General features: G+C 33.5%; 1 protein-coding gene across 1 annotated transcript; it reads right to left on the bottom strand.

Annotated features, from left to right (window-relative positions):
- Positions 1-325: 325 nt before the first annotated feature.
- LOC140752164 (growth arrest-specific protein 1) lies at positions 326-23,869 on the bottom strand. Its single transcript, XM_073086351.1, has 3 exons — positions 23,591-23,869; positions 4,940-5,173; positions 326-1,093 (listed from the first exon to the last, which is right to left on the bottom strand). The coding sequence occupies exons 2-3, from the start codon at positions 5,168-5,170 to the stop codon at positions 599-601; spliced, it is 726 nt and encodes a 241-aa protein (XP_072942452.1). The 5' UTR covers positions 5,171-5,173; positions 23,591-23,869; the 3' UTR covers positions 326-598.
- Between the last annotated feature and the right edge of the window lie 1,837 nt (positions 23,870-25,706).

Raw genomic sequence — 25,706 nt, 5'->3', positions numbered from 1 at the left:
CGCCGAGACGGGGACCGGCCAGCATTTGTCACCGGACCACCGGCGCCGCCGTATTTATAGCGACGCCCGCGCACGCGCCCGTGGGCGATCCCTACACGCTTTATTCTGATATCTGTATTAACGCACACATCATTTTCCAACTTAAAATTATAGTTATCCAACAGCACTATCTTTTTCTTATTGAAGGTTGAACCCTTTGTGGTTCCCTAATAACACCTATTTCTGCTTAATAACAGCAGTGTTAGGCGCTGCTGTGTTCCGTTTGAAGGGTGTGGTAAAGCAGACATATTTTTCCGAGGCGTTCCAGCTTAATCCTCAGGGGTAGTGGCGTATCTGTTGTCGACCTCAGGTAGGAATATCTAATCCTATCTGGGGTTGATTGCAGATGTCCGTGGGCGGCAGTAGCCAGTTACCATCAGGTGGACTGCATGCTCGTCTGCTACTCCTATACTATAAAAAATCACTATCTTATACCCTTGCAATCCCTCGCTCGATGCACTATATTACTGTACATATTTACAACAAGCATTGTACTTTGATGCTTACGACTTAAAACTTAGTTTCCTAGGATGAGGTAGACCCCGAGAATGTACATGTGTCACGAGTTGAACCTAGTAAGAAATACACAGACTAATATTAAGAGACCCGTAACGCCAGCGGAATTCGCTGCAGACTGCAGGTCCTGGTGCGGTGGTCTCTTATGATGCTTCTCATTGTAGCCTCTATCGTAACCTTTTGTATGATTTTTCGAATGTTTATGAAAGCATAGCCTAGCCACGTTGTTCTGCATCCGTGGACAGTCGTATTCTTCATTGCCGTCACAATGGCATGCCATTAGCGCGGCCGCCTTTTCCTGTTTACGTAATATTTCGATGGAGTTGAGACATTTGTTTGAGCATTTTCTACCGCGGTACACGGATCTGCATAGTTGACGGTAGTAGCTAAGGGCCATCGCACACTGTGCGTCAGCCAAGCAGATGAGTTCTGAAAGTCGACAGGACGATGTAGCGTTCGCTGCTCCTTTCAAGACCTGCGGCCGACAAATGTCGATCCGTTGCTTCGCTTCCTCGCAGTACTCGTTTTCACACCGACACTGTAACAAAATTATACCATTATAGTGTGTATAAAATGACTGTTTTTATAAAAGCTCGATTTATCGCCCTCTAATGTAAACTTTCAGGGAAAGTCGTAAATTTACGTCCAGTGTTCATTATTTCGGATAATGTACTAGGTTCGTAAAAATATTTTACGACACCAGAAACGATGAGATTACCGGAGCATTACAAAATTACTTTTTAATCTTGAATTACGTTTGCCAGTATTTCATTGTAAGTTACATGTTAATATTTTGTTGCATCTACAAAGAAAAATATATTTTATAATTAAGTATCTATATATTTGGAAACCATACACTTTTGAAATTTATTTAGATATTGTCACAAAAAAAAATCACATAACTAAGATATTTTTGTGATCAATTGCCAGCTAAATCTTATATTATATAATATCAAAGTAACAGTAGTATAATATTAGTTGTCACAACATCGCCACTACGCAATATTATCCGCCAACAGACCAAGATAATAAATAAGTCGAAAGTCTTTGCCAAAATTCAACACACGACGAACATGTAGAGCGAAAGTAATTCGCCAATGAGTTAACATCAATCTTCTTTTAGTGCTTTAGCTTTTAGCTTTTAGTGTTATTTTATTATAGATTTATTTACATACTTAGTTGTGGCATTCGTACACATAGTATAAATTCACGCGCTCGTCAATTTACTATTATGCGTATTGCATTTTATTCATTTCTAACAGATTTGTGACAGTTACATAGTAGTAAAATAGAGGTAGATGAACCCTAGCACGAAACATGATGAAACGGATGCAGTGGCATATGTTACTACTACATCTCTCCTAATTGGCCACACATTAGCATAAACCATTGCAAATATAACATATTCAGAATCTGCTTCGAAATGGAATTTATGAGTGAGTGAACGCGACATTTGTATCGACGTAACTAATTGACCGCTTTTGACGGGAACATTTAATTAAAACACAATTTATTGGTGATGTTGAATCGATGCCACAGATAAATAAAAGAGTGGCCTCCGTCTTACGCTATATTTTTTGTGAGAACGCGGCAACACCTGCGCCTGCGCAAGAACGCTGCGGTAGGTCCCGATCAAGACGTCAAATCTCAAGGCTGAACGCAGCCGCTCCTTTGCCCTGCGTTTCGATACACATTGCCCAATGGCCTCACCTCAGTAATCACACCGTTAGCCGCCATTACAAACTAACTTTATCAACGAAGATAAATTCAAAGCAAGTCAATTATATTTTAATGGTCTTTATGTGGTCAAATAAAAAACTTGTTCGTTATAACGAGAAAACTACAAAAAGAAACCTATAAACAAGACACTCAAATTCTGTAAATTTGTTTATTTATGAGACTCTTCGCTATAAAATAAATTAAGTCGGCTAAAGTCGTGAATATAAGGTACTTATTTCTTCGTATCATAAATAATAAAGCTGACATTTGTCCAATTATTTTATACGGCAACACGATCGTGAACTTTCGGTGACATTAAGATTACAAAGGTTATCATATTTTCGTTGCTTTTTCAGTTATCGATTCAATGTACAATGCACCTTGCATTCAAGTTAAAATGAATACAAAACTAGGCGCAAAATCCATTAAGAAACCCTAGCAGGGAGGTCGCCTTGTTACAATACATAAAGTAGCACAACTTGAAGTTTAATAGCAAATTGTTAAATTTTACGTTTAATAAATACTGGGTGTAATAGAGCCTTCATAACACTACATTTTTATGGGGTCTTTATAATAAATTCTCCATTGCACGTAAAATATTATACTTGTAGACTAACTTGACAGTAAACTTTAATAACGCTAATCAGTGGCGTAAATAAATAACTGACAAAGTCAAAGACAATAGTCAAAGTTGTCTATTTATTTAAACTTTTTGGTATATTGTTACCACATGTTGCATTAAACGAAATCAAAGTTAAATCGATTTCGACGGTAATTCCAAAGATAAACTAATAACAAAAAGGAGTTTATTTCCTTGAAAAAAAAAAACAAATGGGAATATGTAAAGTACATTTGTTTTTTTCTAGCGCAAATAAAATGCAAAATTCTAAAGGTTACACGTTAAGTTTTTTTTAAAGAAATGTTATAAGATTGATTTATTAGAGCCGAGTGCAGAAAATATCTGTTTCTAAGAAATCGTCTAAAAGAAATTACGTTTGTCATCTCCTCACTTTATTTTGCCTGTAACTGTAGCTATAAATTGCAATAAAAGTTTAAAATACATATTCTTATCTCTTTTATAAACCATTATTTACAGTTTAACAAATTAGCTTTATTTATGTTTATAAGCGAGCACAGATAAGTTATTAGCACATGAATATGTATTTGTGTTACATATTTATTACACCTAAGAAAATAGGTACAAATGAGGTCGCATGTCTTTCTACTCTACAAAGTATAATCGTAAGCAAAAGCCAAGAATTCAAATCGGATTAGAATTGTTTCAGAAATCCGTTTTAGAGTAAGTTGTTATGGAGCTATAGCTCATGTTCACATTCTACTACATGGCAATAGTTCTCTCTGTAGCTCTAGGAGGTCTACAGAATCCAATTTAATAAGGTAGTTACGAGTAGATATGGGTTGGTCAATCCGGCTTCCAAATTACTGCTACCTTATAATGAAAATGTCGAACTCCACCGAGACCTCCGAACGTGACTTATGAAATGGCAATAGTCACCAAAGTAATAATAAAGCCTATCTAAAATCCGACTATATAGAAGTCGATATATTGCCTACACTGCCTTATCGCTGATGCTATTATATAAGTTTTTATATAAAATACATATTTAAAACATACAAGGAGTATCTTCGTACAGATTCAAAATTTAAATTCCGTAAATGGAAATTTTCTCTACATGGCATATTCAATGCCGTGCTTTATGAAGGTAATCGAAAAGTGTAAAACATCACATCATGTCCATATTTGTCTACGTCTACGTCAAGGCGAGGTCGACAACCGCGACCCTCGTAATGGCGTTGCGTCGTGTCCGACAAATCTGACGTCTAAATTAGATTTTATTACTAGGCGTCTGCGCTCTCGCTGCCCCAACGTCACAAGACCTCTCTCCCCTGCACTTAATAACCATAACAAGTAATTTCTCGCCACAATAAGAGGTCAATAAACGCTGGACGTATTCTCAATTGGAAGACACTTTATAAACAACCGTTGATGAGAACTTATTGTGACAAGTTCAACCTTAGCACAACTGAACACTTCATTTATGAGCATGAATGTGATTGGGCTCCATAAACACTCGTTAGACAAATTAAACAAGATGAATGGGCATCAATAATAACAATTGTATAATCGAGTAATTTGTGGACTGGGTATCTTTTGATTGTAGACTGTAGATTTGACCAAACTGAGATTACTCGGTTTTAAGAAACAATGTAGGTATTTAATTCTAAAATAGTCTATCACCTTGATACACTTTATACACCACCATTAAGGTTCACCTACAGGTCTTTGCAACATCAGGTGAAGTTAAATCTAAGAAATACTTCGCGAATTTAAATAACTTCATATGAAAATCTTTGACGACACTTTTAAAGCTAATGCTAAAGCAATATATGAAACTTTTAAGTGGATCTGTCATCCATGGATATAAATAAGTGGCTGAAAAACAGAAGAAATCCTAGCTGAGATTAATCACAAATGCTGTGCCTAACTTGTATCCTGTAACCTTAAATTAAGTGGCATCCCTGTCTTGTGAATTTTCCCTTTAAATTATAAGACAATAGTGCTACAACACAAAAAAGGCAATGACTAGACCTCACTCACTACCAAGAGTTTTAGATTAGCACCGTATTTTGGTAGCATACTCACATTCATGAGCTCCTTCCCCTCTTCAGTGGACGTGAGCGCAATCAACGCATGTTCGCACGCCTTCGGGCACACAGTGGTTGGCTCGGAGAACACCTCGTTGCACAGCAGCATGTAGTTGTTGAGGGCGGCGCCGCAGCCGATGCGGTAGGCGCACCTCATGCGCGCCTCCTCGCACGGCGTCGCGGACGCCACGGCCACACCCAGCGCCACCACTGCGGTTACCAACCACATCCCCTGCAACAAGATTGCTTTTGTTATTAATATTGTTATTGGTATTGTTATTAGCATTTTTATTGGCACTGTTATTGATATTGGTGCTATTACTGATTATTGCTTCAGCTATTTTCTGGCTTGAATTTAAGACGATGTTTTTCCTAAATTATGTCATCGTCAACCCATGGGATAGTTCAATGCTGGGAAATAGTTTCCTACCGTCTTCGATCAACAATACCAACTGATCGAAGCCTACCATAGACTCTTTGTTATCGAGAACGACTTTGTTCAAACTACTTAAAATCGAATATAAGAAATTAATAAAAATAATGTATTAACATGCTTTAAGGTTGACGGAGACTACATTCCTTTTTTTGATGTGAAACATCTATAGCCGCACGTAAAAAAGATTTCTGGCGTGGCGACGATTACCTTTAACTACATAGACAAATGTTCTATAAGGGACAGAGCTATTAGAACAATGTGATAAAAAAAGACAACTAGTGTTTGACCTTGCGTTTCAAGTGTACGCAAACGTAAATATTGACCATGGAATATAGTGACCAATGATTACTTCAGTCAAAACGGGACATCGATTTTTTTATGTCAAATACTTTTTACTTGAAAAAATATAGTTAGAAATAATAAAAAACACGCTTTTATGATAAAATTAACTAAAAAGTAGAAAATAATTTTCAATCTAGGAATCATTTAAGGAAAAGTAAATAGTATAATTGTGCAAAAAATGTGGGGCGCTTTATGAAAACTGATAAATGGAGCACCCCATGTTTTTTTCACAATTATAATATTTACTGTTACTTAATTGACAATGGCAACGGTTCATTTCGGAGACAACGGCACGAAGCATCGAAAAAAGGGACTGTCCCGTTAAAAACGGGACGTATGGACGTATATTTCTCATTGATACTCATGCTTGTCAAAGACAATGAAATAATGGAACAGAAGGTAAAAAATGTCCAGAACTGTCGATAATAGTTTTAGTACATCGTTTACGTAGAAATGTTATAGTACAGTTTAACTAAATAAATTATTATTATATAAATATATAATTTGATGAAAGAATGTATCTATACAGATGTATCGACTGGTTTAAAATATACGATTTAAAAATTGTTTATATTTATTATCGTATATTAGTAAAGATTACTCACGCCTAACAAGAAAATGTACCCAGTTTTGAGAATTGAAATAGTTGCGTAAAAAAGTTTTGCCACGTCTCCGTGCTAAAATGTCCCTAAAATATTTGAAATAATTATTTATCTATTATGTAAATTACGCAGTATTAGTTATTTATTTGTAAATTTTCTCTAAAAATGTTTTTATTTGTCAAGAATTAAAAAAAAAACTTACTAATAAGCCGTTTGTGGCTTCATTCAATTTCAAGGCGGCGAAGTATCTTTACTAATTTATGTTTATTATTTTCAGTTTTATTTTACACACGACCATTAATTGCAAAGTTGTGTACATTTTATAAATGTACTAGCTGACCCAGCAAACATTGTGTTGCCATATAAATAAAAAAAATGTTAAGGGTGAACAACCCTTATCACTTAAGAGATATGAAAAATAGATAGATAGTAGCCAATTCTCAGACTTACTGAATATGCATATAAATTTTGATGAAAATCAGTAAGAGCGTTTCGCAGGAGTACAGTAACTAACATCGTGACATGCGAATTTTATATAATCTTACCGTGGTCTTTTTGAGGATTAATTTCTGGCTATACAAAGATTGTTTATTAAATTATGTTTGGGTTAATTTATTCAATTAAAGAAATTTTAAAATACCGTATACTATCCTATATAAATTTTATGGTAATATTTTTTATTATTTACCACAGATATCGAAGAAAATTTAGAGATTAGGATACAGAATTTCCCATATATCGATTTTATTTTATTAAAATAAACTATAAAAAGTTATATTTTGACTAAAACACACTAATATAAAAATTAAGCAGTGGGATCTTAAACTATAACATACACGTATGAACATCGTGAGCTTCAATAAAATGTCACTTCTGTTCTGTTGATCTATGGTCATAGATCAATGAAAATTTTTTCATTGATCTATGACAGTTCAATTCAATCAATGAAAGTTTTTGTCAATGAAAGTGATAAAGACGCAAAATGCATGGTCATGCATTTTGCGTCTTTATCACTTTCATTGACAAAAACATACTTTGTCTCTTTCTGGTTACTCATGTAATCATGGCGGATCGAACACGAAAAATAAACAAAATTTAATAATTTCTCTTCATTTACGTGTGATAGGTGATTCCATGAATCTTGTTTCTTTTTCGAGCATAATTTTTGCATTTATGCATTGCACAAGAAGGCATTTTGAGGCTTAAAATTCAAAATAATGACGTTTAACGTGTTCAGTGACATTCGTGTGTATTACTACGCCGCGCGAGAGCGACTGGAGTCGTTTTAACTCGTTTTACACCACTTGACGTATTTTGTATGTTTTAAGTATTGCCCGCTTATTTTTCTGATAATAAAATGTCTGACCGTGATAATTTAGAGAGTGAAAGTGATCAGCCTTCTGCAAAGAAAGCAAAATCACACTATGACACACCATCAAGTCATCAGTAAGTTAATTATTTTTTTATAATTAAAGTATGCATTTATCTGTGCATTAAGCACGCGTATATTTGGTGTGTTTTGAGCGCCAGCAAATGTAAAATCTACTATCTTGGTAGATTAAAATTCACATAAAAATCATTGCATACAATGTTTTTAAATTATTAATTAATTTTAATGTCATTCTTCTCAGAGAATAAATTTATTAAGACTGACAGAATTGTATTTCAAAATCAGCTGATGGCGTGCAGCGCACGAAAGTTTTTTCTTATTTGTTATAAATATGAACATTAAAAAATTAATATGTTTTTTTCTGCATATTACCTACTTTTACAAAATAATGTCGATGTTTCACATCTGCCAGGCGTCCCGTGACGGCTCACATTTTTTTTAATATTGTGTTGTCTTTATTAAAATTGTTATGGATATTGGTTGTAGTTACACTTGCATTCAGGTTGAACACATTGAGATGATGAAATTGAGATGACGAAACTGAGATGCCTAAACATTTCACCTAATATTCTGTGTGTAGTCTTCTTCGAGGTAAGGTAGCGTAATGATCCATAACTGAAAGCCTTTTGATCCCCATTATTGCTAAGAGTAGTTAAATAACACGAAACAACCATATTTTAATGTAGTGCCTATGTTAGACTTTTACAACTTATTCTTGGCTGATCGTATAAACTTTATACTATAAAGGAAAACAGGAAGTTGAACACAGTTAACGACTCTATCTGCAGTAAATAGAAAGAAACATGGTTTCAAACAATCAAGTAATGGTTGAACTAAAGTATTAGCTTATTGCGAGTAAATTGCAACTAATAAACATTAACAATAAATTAGTTGGTAATTTTACTAATGGTAGATAACTGTTAATCGCATTTTATCTTCCGGCTTGATCATTATATTCAATTAAATAATGTATAACAAATTATAGCAAACATAATGCAGAAAACAATTTTATAAGATGTTAAATAATGTTTTTTACAAAAAAATAACACTTATATAATTAGGGCTTTAAGAATAACTACGCAAGTGTAATAAAAAACTTATTTAAAAATCAAAATGAATCAAATCGATCTTAAACTTCAACCATTAGCGTATATATCTCAATTGTGAATTTGGGCAGCCCTATATTATATAGCGCGTACTATTATCTGTATGTAAAATCCCGGCAGCCCTGCATTACATCAGTAAACGTGTAACTGAGTAGCGGTGGACGTGTTTGCCAGTTTACCAAGCCGCTTCCGAGAACGCTCAGACGGGATGTCACCCGGGATTACCTACTTATCCACGCTCGCGCAATCTCAATGTTTGAGAAACGCTGACGGATACGAGCGATTAAGGCTAATGATCCCGATGTAATTTCAATCTAGATTGCTAAGCTTTTTGCATCCGTTTCTTGCCTCGCTTTATGGGTCACTTTGAAAGGAAAGCAGTTTTTGTAAGCAATTACTGGCAGCAAAAAGGAATTGAGCTGCCATTTGAGTGCGAAATTACTGAGCGCAAGATTTCATGTGGCTTTGTTTTGATGAATATTTGCTGTTCAATTTTTTAAAGCTAACCATTTTAACCTTATTTAGCGACGTGTACATAAATACGTGCAAATGGATTTAAAAATAACATGTTAATTCTCATCTATGTAAACTTAAAATATGATACACATTTCAAGACTCACCGAAATATAGTGTGCATTGTCTGTGAATCAATCACTATTACATTTTTAATAAGGAAAAGATATTAGGAGATACTATTTACATCCGTTGTTGATCATGATAATGGTGGACCAATGAGCAAACTTACATGAATCATACACAAAACAACTAACATGAGATACAAAATATTAATAACTATCTATATTCTATTTCGTAGTTTGTCATCCCTAGGCAATAAACTCAAGTACCGGGTCGACGACCAGAAGAGTGCCCAATGGAAAGAAAACAAAGTGACAACTTAAGATGTCCACGCATTCGCTGCGCTCTACCAAGTGTTACTTTACAATAACAATCCAGCCTCCGACTTGCCTCCATAACCTTTATTGCTATACAATAAGGACAGAAATGTCACCGTGACCAAGATAAGCACATGTACGTGAGTCATCTGTTTTTTTAATTAAACTGTAGTGTAGATATATAAAAAGCGCGCGTGTATGTATGTTCTTATGTACACATAAAAGAAATAATACTTCTTTGGCGTACTTAATAGAAATAGAGTATTAATGTATACACGTAAAAGAAGTGAAACTATTACAAAACAATACAAACAATTACAAATTGATTGATATCTACGTACCGTATCATATGTAAGTATGTATGAGTATAATTGTAAGCATAATATTGTGTATCGTATCGGGTTATGTACCTAATATCATTTCATATCTGAAAAAATATATTTAAAAATTTCTGTAACACTTTTCTACAAAATTTGCGAAATTTCCTAACCAACTATAAAGTTGTTTAGGAAATTTACACACCATAAGGTGTCAATTTTAGTTGTCGGTGTACTAAAAAAATACTGTTATATTTTTCCCAAACGCGCCAAAAGAAGTATAACTTCAATATGTTTTAAACCTGTTCCTATGAAGTGGGTGGAGAAATAGACACAGATTCAACTACTGACCATTTCAAAGAAGGGAACTCGGTCGTGAGGCACGAAATAATGATAAGTACGGGTTCAAAGAATTGCTATTCGGCACCAAGTTAGGGTACATGTACGTTCTACATAATTATAGACATCTTTCTAGGGACAACCACGAACCACATAAAATGTACTTTAACGTAATGTAACGGATAACATACCTAGTCGTACATGTGTACGTATGAATATTTGAGTAGTACAAATTTGTACCTTATTTCAAAATATCTTCATATCAAGGTGATATGATTCTCGTCCCATACGAAAACATGTTAACTCGATTTGATTGCCATAAAAACGCAAAAACAAACATAAACACTCAGATCAAACAATCACTTTATTGTTATTTTGTGGATAGAGCTGAAATAGGTATCAGAATTTTTATTTTATTCTGGCATATTCCATGATATACTTACAAAACCATAAGTGAATTTACAATATACCGTTATCGGGAAGACTTGAGTCGTAGTAACCCTATACATTCACAGTTTCATGACTACTAATCTACCAGAAGTTGAGTTAAAAATATATTATAGAGAAAATAAAAACTAAATAACGAATAAATAAAAAAATCTTCCATAACCCATCATTCCGTCGTCATTCCATTTTCACACTGGCCGTCCTGCGACCCTGCGACATATCTCCCAAACGTAAGACGGTTAGCATGTAAGTGTAAAAAGCGTTAGTAATTGCTCGCAGAGTCAACAAGTCAACACCGTTGGAACTCAGGCCACGTTCTTGTGGACATCTATAGAAATGTTTCTCGGTATTCGAAACGTCAATAGTATAGTTTGCGTAACTCTTTATAAAATATGATCAAATCATATTGTTATTATGACGGATTCTTGACGAAAAATGAAGGAGTTAAAGATTTAGATCGAGGCAAAGTTAGATGGCCTTATATTCAATTCTATTTTTAATCGTAATTGTATATTTTTTTCTCTTTCAGCAACGTTATAACCTGAAAAGCAAGTTGCTAACAAAAACCATTAAGATTTGACTTCAAAACGGTTAAAATGTTTTTATTAAATTGTCTACTATGTATACAAATTGTGATCGATTTACAAGATTTTCATATAATCATTTGTGATACGTTTTCTTAGCTTAGCTACACAACATTCCTTTACTTTATGTAAACTGACGTATCACATATTATGTAAGCAAATAGTATAATATACGAGTACTGCACACAAGACCTGTAGCTACATTTACACCAAGCAAAATTACGTATCTGCTATTATAGAAACTGTCTAATCGTGCACGGATCGCATAATGTAAAATGCTTTTTACAACAGTAGCTTTAGTGCACGCGCGGCAAGCTCTAACCAGTTGTGTAAACAAACTGAGTTCCCGCGCACCTCATTATTGCTTGTCGTTAGCGACAATTGATTGGCCAAACACCTGACCGTCAGGTATCCGTAACCAGCTAAGGACATTCGTAGCTATGCCACTAATGTTTGTTGTTTGTGACAATGATTGTTGTTGTAAAAATAGTACCTGAGATATTTGTAGGTCACTTAAGACTGAGTTACCGTACACCTCATTACTGCTTGTTGTTATTGACAATTGATTGGCCAAACACCTGACCGTCAGGTATCCGTAACCAGCTAAGGACATTCGTTACTATAGCACTAGTGTTTGTTGTTTGTGACAATGTTTGCTGGTGTAAAAATAGTACTTGAGATATTTGTAGGTCACAATACTGAGTTACCGTGTACCTCATTACTGCTTGTTGTTATTGACAATTGATTGGGCAAACATCTGACCATCAGGTATCCGTAACCAGCTATTTGTAGCTATACCACTAATGTTTTTTTGTCTGTGAGAATGTTTGTTGGTATGAAAATAATACTTGAGATATTTGTAAGTCACTTAAAGTTAAGCCTGAATTACTGCGCACCTCTTTGTTGCTTGTTGTTACCGACAATTGATTGGGCAAACATCTTATTGTTTGCGACAAAGTTTGTTGGTATAAAACTAGGTATCTGTAATGGTCATTCATTGATCCATTTAAAAGGTGGTAGAACCCTTTGTGGTTCGACTCCGGCGGCACCACCGCCACACCTATTTCTACCTAATAACAGCAGTGTTAAGCGCTGCTGTGTTCCGGTTTGAAGGGTGTGGTAAGGGAGACAGACTTTTCCGAGGCGTTCCAGCTTAGTCCTCAGGGGTAGCGGCGCATCTGTGGCCGACCTCAGGTAGGAATATCTAATCCTATCTGGGGTTGATTACATATGTCCATGGGCGGCAGTAGCCACTTACCATCAGGTGGACTGCATGCTCGTCTGCTACTCTTATATTATAAAAAAAAAAAAAAAATTGATCATTGACCACATGTAAATATCTTGTAAATACCTACGCCATTTTTCCCAGTAGGTAACAGGTATTCTACGAATCTTCCCATTGATTCCCTCTTTATATGTTATTTAGGTATTAATAAGTTTGTTCGTATAAAGATTATATATTTTTTTCAAAAAGAGAATTTCATACACAAGATTTTCAAGTGTCGAGGATATTATGACTAAATTTGTATTTCTTTTCTTGCTACCATATCGTTCTGTGTCTTTGATATCTTTACTTATTTTAGTTATGCATATTTATATAGTGGTTAAATTATACGGTGGTTTTCTCTTTACACGTGTTTCATATCTAATGTTGACGTAAAGTCACTATATGGCAGAATAATCACCTGCTTATCTAAAAACAAACATTCAATTCAGTTCGTAGCGTACCAATTTGCCATTTTATTACATATTTTGTGTCGCATAATACATTAGAGTACATTTAGTATAGGTAATTCAATTAGGACTTATTAGGAAGTACATATGTTAGGAGGAACCTAAAAGATTTGGAATAAGAGAAATGTACAATTGTACATACTCAGACTATATGCGTACCAACTTAGCCTTGAATAAAAGGTAATTGCCAAATGATAAATAGTTTGCATTTTGTCTTGTTTACTCATGAATATTAGATACATGTCGTTAATCAAGAACATACTTTACTCAGAATATTAGGAAAATGTTTTATTTCCTTACTTATTTTATTTGTGGAGTGTAATTCGAGCACCATGAGATATGAAGGTCTTATCAAGTGCCCGCATGCCTTTTGTTCCAAGTGGTGTAAGGATATATTGCACTATACCTCGTATACTTTTGGGTAAAAAACAACAATAAACCATCAACGTAAGAAAAGCAATTATACTTAACCTACTTAGTTCGGTTTTGTTTTACTACTTAATTAGTTTTAAGGATACGCTATGACGACTTATTGAGTGACGAAGAAGTAGGTACCTACCTAATAATGATAAAAACAGAATATTAATGTTCTATTTGTCATGTTAGGTAATTTAGAAAATTCTCTGCATTTATATATATGCCTTACCATGAATCGAATTTAAAACCATTAGGATGTCAGATTAATAAGATGATTACTTTACTTCTAAAGTAGCATAAAAATTACATTCTTTAAGACAAGTCATAAGCCAACTGATTCTAGAAATATCATTTTAAGATGTTTTTGGAAAATGCACAGGACACATTCACACATTTTATCCACAAATCATTTTAGGATCCGAAGTGTACCATGAGGGCCGTATGGGCATTTTCACAGAACACTTACGCCCTGCAATCGCCGTTCAGTTCCGAGTAGTTAGGGCCACTTTACACCGTGGCAACGGAATGTCTAGCTCGCTTCAGGGAATCGGTGCAAGGCTACGGGACACCTGTGTACGATGTAGGAATGAGCGATATTGATAAAATATCGATATTGATATCACGAGCTTAAATAATATATTGATAAAAATTTAAGCTCTTGATATCAATATCGATATATATTGATAAAAAAATTAATAAAATAAATTTATTCTTATTATCTATTTTTTGATACTGTCGACAAAAAATATTTTATCATAACGATGGTTTGGTAACATGTTTAGAGCGTAATGTTACGATAGAAAACCATGACCAACTGAAAATTATTTATTGAAACCTACCTTTTTAATAAACAACATCGAATGATTATTGCAGCTGAGTTCACTTGTAATTGAATTGGGTAGTTATTGAATAGACATTCGATAAAGACATAGATATTCATTCCATACAACCGATATTATTTTCGCAATGTAATTTAGCGCTCATTCTTAAATCAAGAAAAAGCAATAACGACATCTTATTAAAAATATCGATATTTACATGTCGCTATTATTTTCTTTAATATCGATAAATATAGCTCATCCCTAGTACGATGGTGATAACATGCACTGCACCATTACAACTTGCACCATTAAACACTCCGTTTGCAAGTTATCTGCGCTAAATGACGTTAAGAGTTGTCATTTGTCAACGCATGAGATGAAATCTCTTTGGCTACAGACACTGATATCATAAATAAATCGTTTGTTTAATAAGATCATAATAAATACGTGATACACATTTTATTTCAATAGTACGTCTACATACATACCATACATATATGAATATATAGGTAATTGAAGTATGACGTCATAATGTTTTTTTTATAATATAGGAGTAGCAGACGAGCATGCATTCCACCTGATGGTAAGTGGCTACTGCCGCCCATGGACATCTGTACCTTCAAAATTTGCACGATACGAATTATATGATTATCTAATCACATTTTCATAGAAAAAGACTGTTTAATAACAATATTCCGTAAATTTCCATTATTAATTGTATTAATTATACTACATATAACTACACAATAATTTCTGGAAAAAGTCAAGCTATTTTAAACATTCAAAATTGTTTGATATTTAATTAATTAATTTCGTCAAAGTCCATATAATAATGATATTTAAAGATCACCCATGGTCTTCATAACATTATCCTCAAGTATATATAACTAACATTGATGGACTCATTGAAAATAGTTCCAATTAAACCGTTAAACTGATACAGTTAAATGGAGTTCGGCAATCACAGAAAGTTGCATCATAGCAATGGAACTAATTGAGGCGGACTTTCCACGATAACCTCATTACAACATTACCTACACTTCTCGTTCTTATGTAGAACGATTAAATAAATCTGCCTTGATTTTGATTGCACAAAGATATGGGACAAAATAACTATAACTTTTTAATTTATTTTAATATAATTTAAGAGTATAAAACAAAAGAAAATTTGTTATTTTTTGTCAGATAACTCTTTCTCAAATGAGACATCTTAAGTCGTGGTTCAAATATGATTTATGTTAAAGAAATTTAAATTTAACTTTCATTAATTACGTAATTAATACCGATTTTTTGCAATATTTGTAAGATTCACACTCATTATTAAGCTAGTTTGCGAAGAAACGATACCTTAGGGATTCACTAACCCCGTTAAAAAATAACCACAGATATATTCGCAAAGCAATACGTCTATCTACTAAATGTACAATAAATAAAGTCGAATATTATGTAAAACACACCTAAGTCCTACTCAGCGATGTCGTCAAGCCAAGACAAATCACACACTACATGTGACAATTTAGCAATACAGATAGCAGTATCAGTAGGCACTAACGGGATCAAATTAGCATGCAATTACTCATATAACGCAATGCAGACATTATCAACGGTGATAAGGTATTTTAATCGCTTATTTTCGTGTAGTTATGGCCCGTGCATTGCGTAAGATTATTGATAATTGTCGCAAAATACTTAAGACCTCATTGTTCGGTGCGTGATTCAAATTGGTTTAATTGCTGTTAATTTTATTAGGCTCGTTAGGTTAATTGGACCGAAATGATATGCACTTTTGTAGTAGTAGTAGTAGTTGAAAATATTATTTGAACTATTTTCGAAGTTGTACGGTAAACCCGGATGATTCGACAGGAGAGTTACCACCGACACACGTATTTCTAGTATGCAGAAGGGCATTCAGATTAGAATGGTAGAAGATATAGATCTTCAGGATAATTTTACGTTACATTTTAATAAACATCTAAATTATTTCAATACCCAAAATAAATGATCGCAATCATGATGATTATAATGTAAAGATTACAATGAAATAAACCATCTCTGCTCGGTGAACTCATGTTTACATTAAAATATTAATACTCTATGATCGATTTCCCTCTTAGGTACAAGAAACTGAATGTGAACATTTATACAGAAACTTTGCGCACAATGGTATTATTCCTACGGATTTTGTAATAAATCATAAATGATAATCTATAACAAGTAAACTGTAGGCAAAGATCCATTGATACGAATAATGTTATCATTTGGCGAACATGAACGAGTATTAAATATGATTTATCGTTCAATAAACACTGTATAATGGCGGTGTTACTTGATATCTATTAGGAACACTTTACTTATGTTATCTTACGCATATCGCTAAGTGTGAATTTTATTGCCTAATCTGGGTCAAGGTATTGTGGCGGACAAATTACAATGTTTATATTAAAGAAATTAGTCGTTATAAGGATTGTCACTGAGCTGGGAACGACTCGTGTAGTAGGTAATCTGTGGAATATCTCAATACAGGTCTATGGGAATGACATTACATACTCGTATAAGGCTACTCTTAGTTCTTAGGAGAAACGCTACTGTGATTGGCTTCAGGTAGAACTCCTGTTTTAAATTGAGTTCATTACAGATGAGCGGCAGTGACCACTTTCTATCAAATTGACTGAACGCTCGTTTCCTACTTCAATTCTTTATCAGAAACTTTTCTTACACAGATTTAAATATATATTGTCCTTAGGCATGATTTCTTTGTTTCTTTACCTTATATGTTGTCTATACCAAAACAATAACAGACCCACTAAAGTTGACGATACATTAATTTTCATAACGTAAACAAAAGATCGAATCATCATCTCAGTGAGTCATTTGCAATATCAAGGTTACCAATACGTCCCTAACCTTTAAGGATCTAAGCTACTTCTGAGAAGAACCCCATACTGAGAATACTTCGAAGGCTGGAAGGAGTTTTTGTTGCACAGAATTATACATAGCTTTATTACTTAAGATGTAAATATTTAAACTAGTTTAACAAAATGTTAACAAGAACTTCTATAATGTATACCTAATGTAGATATGTACTAGGTATTTTTGATATTCCAATTTATCGTAATCATAAATCCACATTAAAATGAAATGATGGCTTTGAGGGATGAATTCGTCCTCTCAACCTAGGGATCCTAGGTTTGAATGCGATGCTCACATCTAATTTTACAAAGTTATAATTATAAGAACTCTTGCCCTACGATTTAAAATTATTAAAAAAAAACATTTATTGATGAGGTGAAATGTATTGCACACATGGAACGGTGCCGACACTCAAGCCAATTAATTAGACATTTATGTTTCACGGAAATTTTAAAGAAAGTTTCGTTGGAGTTTAAAATAAGACGTTTTAAATTTATCGTAAAGGTCAATACAATACATGAACTTTTACATATCTACTAATTTTCTCTAAGACAAAATAGTCTTTTTCTGTAATAAATCGGTCTACAATTTGTTATATTTAAATTTATCTGTTACTAACATGAATAAATAACACATCCAATTATATTTTTATTAATTGGCGATAACTCTTGTTTACTGTTATTTAAAAAACATAAACTATTTTATTAAAATTAAATTGGAGAATTTTATTGACCTTTCAAAAATCATTTTATTCTTGACGTTCTAATATCATTTGATCTTGACGTAGATACTAATAATTCCTACGTCCTTAACCATTCTTTTATTTTTCTAATCATAGTCTATCCCAAGAACACAAAAAAGTGTAATAGAAATTTGAGCCCGTCAAAAATTACAGTAGCTAGAAGTAGTAGGGTTCGAGGTAAAAAATTGGGTCTCTACATTTTAACAGGTAGATTTCGCAACTCTTAATCTACCGTGTCAAGAACACACTATTTTAGTTTATTCCAATGGAAGGTGTTAATTGTTACAAATGCAATTTACCGATACTTTAACAAATTAATTTGCTATTATTTTATTGGTATTGCTATACTAAGTAAAATGTTATTAACCACTTTATTTGGGACCTATACATATAATACATTAGTACATTATTATAATGCAACCAATTTTGTTTCATTAGTTTTCTATAATTTGTGTAGGTAACAGTAGGTAACATTTTAATACTCTTCTTTTCAAATTTTAGTATAAGTAGTTTATAAACACTGATTATGACTCTACCTTTATATAAAAGCATATTGGCAATTATTTTATTTATATCATCTACCTTTAATATAAGTATTTCCTAAAGTTTATGTTTGTTATTTAGTTCAGTGTTATTTAAATTGATGGTAGTCTGTTATGCAAAAGTTGTGTCGCTACAAAACAAGACGCCCAAACCTTCAATGCTACACGTGATAGGGGGCAAGTCATTAATCACCCAAAGGTTCCGGGGACATTTGACACATGTGGCCAACAGCTGCAACGGTGCATATATGTTATTATTATTTGTTTTTTTTATAAGATCGAAATCTTAGCGTACGTGGTTTACCATGTTAAAACTTTTCCCTATAAAGCTCTCTTCAATGCTAAGTCCCTTCTTCTCTCTATTTTGTAATAGAATGTGACGTTAGTGGCCAGTGACATACATTAAGTATCTACTCAATCTACTAATAGTAAAATAACAAGTAAATCGAGCAAGTACGACGTTGCTACTTACTTGAAAACTAAGATTTCACGCCTTTCGAAAAACTGCTTAAACATCTTCCAAAAACTCTGAAGATAACGTTAACATTACTTGCATGAAATACGTCTATATAAAAACAAATTTTCAAAAAGCAAATTTATATGTCTAAACGTAAAAAATGTGACTAATCTCATTTTGATTCGCTCGAACTCATTCATATAAAGCTCAAAAGTGCGAAGTAATATAAACAGGAAAGGTCTCCCCACGCGTGACTGAAACCAAAACACGGCCCAATATAGGTATCACGATCACCTTCAGTTTTGTAACACCCTCGATAAATTGGTGAAACGCCATAAAACGAAGAAACGGGAATGCTATTCGATATTGTGATTCGTCGTAAATTGTTTTTATATACGAAACAATATACGTAGGCCTGTTTACGACCGGCCGGACTAGAAAACTTTTTAAGTGCCTAATATAAATTAGTATATTTTTATATTGCAATCGTTATTGTCTATTTAAATAAATTTTATGTTACAACTACAGGTTCCGCCTTCAGTTATGACCGTGTTTATTGATGAACTTTTAAACTTAAATAAAGCTTGACTCTTTTTGTGTAATTTCTCACAATTTTAGTGAACTATTTCCAAATATACTTACTTATATAGATCCAAATTAATGTATTTTATCATTTAATAAAATTCACCTTCCCACATTGTTCAAATAATTACAGTTACGTATGATTTTACTTTAACTTGACCTACTGACTATTTACATTTTTTATTGAATATTATTAGATATTATTTATTTTCTTCTTGATAAGTATCTTTCGTGCAGTAAGTCCAAATTAAGTAAATTATACTTCAGTATTATTAACAATATTATTTGGTGTTAACTTTGTTTCGAAAATGAATTTTAATGTATCAAGAATAGTATAATATTCAACTGCTTGTAATGAATACCCCACATTCCCCAGTCCTTGCGCGGAAGTCGTGTCTGACACAATTTCTAATTCCTTCATACTTTACAAAGAATATATTATTTGTAATAGTAGTATCTAGTGAAGGAATGTGCGCGTATTTAGTTTCTATATGCACAGCGAAAGGGATTAAGCTCAATAACTGTTAATTCACGCTCATCATTCGATTCAATAAATTACCGTTATTGACATTTTTTCTTGTCATTATAAATAGTAATTAAATTTATCTTGTCACAGATCTTCGACAATTTTAAGATATAAGATACTACGGAAAAAGATGATAGTTTAGTACTGGCCAGGTCTGTGCTTATGGAGAGAACTACCATCTATGGTTAGACCAAGACCCATAAGATACCTTTACACGTTTCTCTTAAGGTTTTATGCTGTACGCCTACTTTTTGTTACTGTAATAGAGGTATAAGAAAGATATATAACCGTAGCGAACCTTATACGTGGACAATCACAGCTTATAGCAACTTGAAAATTGACACAAATTGATATCTAGAGTAATTTACCTTTTAAGGATCAAAGATCATATAGTTTCAGAATAAATGATAATTCTTAAGTCCTTTAAGTCCGTTTTTAGTAAGTTTCATATGTTTGTTATTGGACAAACATGTCTAGCACTAAATGTGGAGCTTATCAAGCCGTGAGGTTAAAATAAACATCCCCAACGATATGACGAGTACTTCAACAATATAGTACACGGGACACGTCATGTAACTTAATAGCCTTGATGAGGACACTCGTTCACAGTTAATTAAGTAAGTAAACAAAGATCACAGACGAGATGCTCTAGGCGTTATCCTATTTCGTCTAACGTTTAAACGTAAACAAACAAAAATAAGTGTTAAACGTGATTAAATTACAAATACAACAATTGTAGAAAACAAACCAAAGATTTTTTTCTTAGAATTTATCGTGAGTTGAAGAACGCAAAAGTTATTTTCACCATTATTGTCTCATTGCCGAGTATGGGTTACATATCACGAGAGTTTAGAACATTGTCCGACACGCTAGCCACACAATTTTTAAACACCTGTTTTTAGAAATATATTTGGCTTGACTTGACATTTCTTATGATGATAATTTCCTAGCTTTTCTTGTTCCGTCATAATTTCTAATACTCTCGTTACTTCGAAAAATTAGAGTCTAGAGACTTAAGCCGCCTTAATAGGCTAGTTATTATAACTTATATGAAAAGGCTTAAATCATTCATGAGCATCCGCGTCGCTTGTATTCTTTATTTTCATAGAACTAGAACATTTACATAATTTTCCGCTAAACGGTCGCTTCGCGTTTAGGCAATTTCAGAAATAACGTTTTAAACGGTTGTTAAGACTATTTCGGTGGCTATTGTTTGGATAATATGCCTATTCGGTTCAATGTTACAAGTGTCGGAACAAATGGAGACCATAGAGTTATGTACGAGATAGATTTACTAAGAAAAGAGGTCTGATAGCAACTACGCCTTCGATACCATATTTTTCCTTCCCTCGTCATGTCCCAATATCATTTCCTGGTCCCTTTGGTATAAACGGTTCTCCTCTCACTGTGCAAAGGGTTTTGACCGAAGTCCACCGTGCTAGCCAAATGCCACAGTTACAATTTTACACACTTAATAGAACTTTTTTATAGAAATCACCGGAGTGGTACTTAATTTCTAATAAGCACATAATTTTCAAACATTACAATTGCAAACTTCCCCGGACCCTCACGAGAAAAACGACCAGTTTCAAGTACTTAGGCAGATGGATGGCAATTTCCAGTTGATAATAAAATTAATATTGATTCTCCAGCTCTATACGTATTTTTAGTATTCAGAGCGCGCCCCTGACGTCAATACAGGTAGTTAGGAAGTACTAACAACAACATTATTATGGACTGAGTGCCGCTATAAATCACTTGGCGTCAATGAGTGTTTTATGGTCTGTCGGACAGTCCATGGGACTTATACCTAAAGACTTGTGACTTATATTGGATGTGACAAACATATGTGTCAGAATTTATATTTATTTCTGATATATCTGATCGCAATAGCATAGAATTAGACACTATGAGTATTCTGACTAATTTGTAGGGTGTTTAAAAATCTATTTTTGTCATTTCACACAAACGTCAGCTTCATTCTACAATCAATGAAGTAGAGTTTATCTACTGTTGGTATTTTAAAATAAATTGTCGAATGTATCGCTTTTTTGCAAGAACTCAAATTCATTATTCTGTTAAAGGTACAGATTAATCAAATATATTAGCTAGTTTTATGTGTCTAACTATATAGTGGTTATGTATATAACTACTTATAACTTTATTATGCATTCTTTTAACTTCATTAATTAACAATATGTAGAGACGAAGATATCGTTAAAATTTAAAGTGGCTCTCCTATAAATTATCTTTTTTGAGTTGTGTGCTTATTCATGCAAAGCAGCGATATGATAATGATCGTACAATACATAGCTATACCGCCTAAGAGATTCAAAATTCTACCGGCATTATCACAGATCAATATTACCAACTCTGTTTACAGCTCTGCAATATTTACAATCCAAGGAATCGTGTGTTTTCAATCAATATGTCACTTTCGCATTCTTCAAATCGTGCTCTGCCTATAAACGACTGCTTTTGCACCACGCAAAGAAACATTTTTCGTCAGATGTCTAATAAATCTTTTGTTAGAAACATTAACGTTAGCAATGGAATGGCACGTTGGAATCTAAACTTAAAAAAAATATTCTATTTTAAAGAGACTCACCATGGTTTTAACAGTTTCAACTCTGTAACCTCTCTCAGAATGTTCATAAAAACAACTTGTTTCTTCCGTATTACCAGATTAGTAAACTCTTTCCTATGCTCGCTCACGATCGTATGTCAAATAGCAAACTCGCAACTAGAAGTTACAACTTGGTTTGCCTATAAATCTGTCTACTCAAAATGCGAGCCATGTCTCCTCCTTATCCGTGCGCGATATATTTACGTCAACTAGTTAATAGACCATCTCATTATTTCAGTTCACGTTTGCACTACAGCTAAGGTCGCGGGAAAAGCGTCGATAATACTCACATACATAGTTGATCAAACAACTATTTATATTCTATGCCACGAATATGCAAATCTTTATGCCCATTTAAAACATCATTTGCAATTCTTGTTATTGTCTCTATATTGTTTAACATATTTTTGAGAGACCTTATTACTATTCTAGTTCGAGAAACTTTTATGGCATAAGCCTTTTGTGTCCAAACTACACAAATAACCAAACATATGTTACGAAATTAGAAGTGTTAATGGGCTTTAAATTATATAAACTAGTAACTAATAAACTAGTCCGCATAAAATGCAATAGTTAAGAAAAGCTTTCATGTACCCCTCTACAGTATTCGTATTTCTTCGTTCACTATAATAGAATAACATTTCACCGTACTATTACTTACTACAGTTAAATTCCAACAAGCAATTACATCTTATAATAGATGTAAATACAGACGTAAGTAATATGTATGTCGAGTCTGGTAGAGACGGTAGAGTCTACGAGTGGATGCAATCACCACTTTCAGTCTATTTATAAGAAACATTACAATAAAGTTAAAATAAGATAAATGCACGTACTTTTACTTCGGCGTTCCGTTGTAGTCACATGGCTCAGGAGTTGGTAAGTTTTTGTTAACTTTTACGATGTTCCACAAAAATATCACTTTATCCAAAGTCACGCACAAAACATCACTGATTTAGAAGGATTTGAGTGAAGTTTAAGTTTGTCGATCCCTTCTAAGTTGAATACAACGAGTTTAATTGAAGTGTACTGTTTTGGTATCGGCGAAGTGAACGTACAGCGTCGTGCCGCAACGCGTGCATCGCAGACGCGCGCGCGTTTTCGATTGAGTTGTGTTCGGCGCGGCACGACCAGATGACAGCTTCAATGTCTTCTTCTCCCTTCCCGTCCTTCCCTCGTCCCGCTCGTGGCTCGGGATGAAACGGAGTTACGCAGCTCTATACGGAATAGACTTGTCGTGTTTTTATTCATTTTTATTAGAAGCCCGACGGACCGGTCCGCGCCCAATATCCCCGGATCTGTTTAAGTATCGGGTGACGGTAACCGACTGTGATTGATATTTTGTAAATATTGTAAATTCTAACTGACTAACAGGAATTGAATTACATTTTTTTATTCCCAGAACGGTTTGCTTTATTATGTTTTTCTGATAATTAAATTTAGAATTCTAAGATTTTGTAAACATAATTGCGTAAGTTTTATTAATGTAATGTCGCTCTTGGAATCCATTAAAATATTAAATTTATTTTTAATAAGTTTCATATTTTCCCGAATGTAGAGCGCGTACATAACTTAAGTATAATATAGAATGTGGTAGTTCTCGAGAAAGTCATTATTGAGACCTTCGCCGAAGCGTTTTTTGTCGGACGCGCCCGAGTTCTGTACGGCATAAAAACATTTATTTTAAAACCGCGTTGATTGAGTTGTTACGCCGAGAGCTTATATTGAAGCAAGTTTTAGCTCCGCCGTTGAACCGTAAATAACAAATTGCTCGTGTAAGCCGTATAATAATAATATGTCGGTACGTAAAGATGTGCAATTTGGGAGAATAATTTCAATTAAGTAGGTGGTAGAATAAGTTATTTGCAACGATAAAGTACAATAGGTACTTGATAAATGAACAAGTTATTAAGAATAAAAATATTTTGAAGAATTAGCTAAACTAGTACTAAAAAATAAACAATGTAAATGAGTTGATGAGCGTTAATTCATATAATCAATGCAATATAATTATGTTAACTCTATTATAGATTAAAAGGCAACACAGGTATATATAAGGTAACTATAAGGCAAATATAAGGTAAACCGAAAAGTAATCAAAATTTTATTTGTTAATAAAAAAGTTATTTGTTAAAGAAAACAACAATCAAATGTTAATCAACAAAATAACTTGCCATGGATGGAATTAATTTCTCCTTATAGAATTTGTTTACTACTCTACTCATGGAAATAACTGTTCTCCAGCTAAAAAAATATTACTTTTCGAGTTTTCTGATAGCATTTTTATGTCTATCTGATTATGTAGGTATATCTTACATGTATAATAAATATATTTTTAAGAGCAAACACTTCAAATGATAAAAATCAACCTTCTAAAAGTCTACAGTAAGGTCTCTACCACAAGTTTTTATAAGAGACACGAGTATTATGATTTATAATATTTTTTTCTGTTGAAAATGTTATTCTCTAATTTAGTATTATTTACATGTATAGTCCGCGCAAACTGCTAGTCCACTCTGAAGTTGTTGCAACCAGGTGTAGTCATACAATTTGCTATGGCGACGCAATTTATTTCTATATTCGGAGCGGACTAGGAGTTTTACGCAGACTATACAAGTTATTTCTGCGAGGCCTTTTTTCTTGTGTTCCTCAATTGTTGGGTTACGTATAATTTTTAGAATTCAGAATCGGTGGAGTTGCTGCGGTTCGAACCCAGCATTGAATCTTGTTAATGTGGTGAAATTATGGTAACATATACATTAAATTGACACACCTTATTTAAACCTTCCTTATCATACCTTTTAAAGTACCGCAGTAATCCCAGCGACTACTATTTATTAAGACCAATAAAGTTATGTTATCGCCACTTTCGACATCCGAAGAGCGCTCACTGAAAAATTATTCAATATTTTACTACCATACATATTTATAATTAGCCCCTGATAAGATTAT

This window comes from Epargyreus clarus, unplaced genomic scaffold (genome assembly GCF_041222505.1).
Source record: "Epargyreus clarus isolate Ecla_fem2 unplaced genomic scaffold, WU_Ecla_fem_2.2 ptg000024l, whole genome shotgun sequence".
In the NCBI taxonomy this organism is placed as follows: domain Eukaryota; kingdom Metazoa; phylum Arthropoda; class Insecta; order Lepidoptera; family Hesperiidae; genus Epargyreus; species Epargyreus clarus.
Note: the sequence above shows the minus strand (reverse complement) of the source record. Positions and strands in the feature narration are given on the sequence as shown.

What these genes read in the sequence shown, in the direction of transcription:
- LOC140752164 (XM_073086351.1), bottom strand. Translation starts at nt 5,170, where the DNA reads ATGTGGTTGGTAACCGCAGTGGTGGCGCTGGGTGTGGCCGTGGCGTCC. An exon ending in AGGGGAAGGAGCTCATGAAT is followed by an intron (nt 1,094 to 4,939) that starts GTGAGTATGCTA and finishes ATTTTGTTACAG; the next exon opens with TGTCGGTGTGAAAACGAGTA.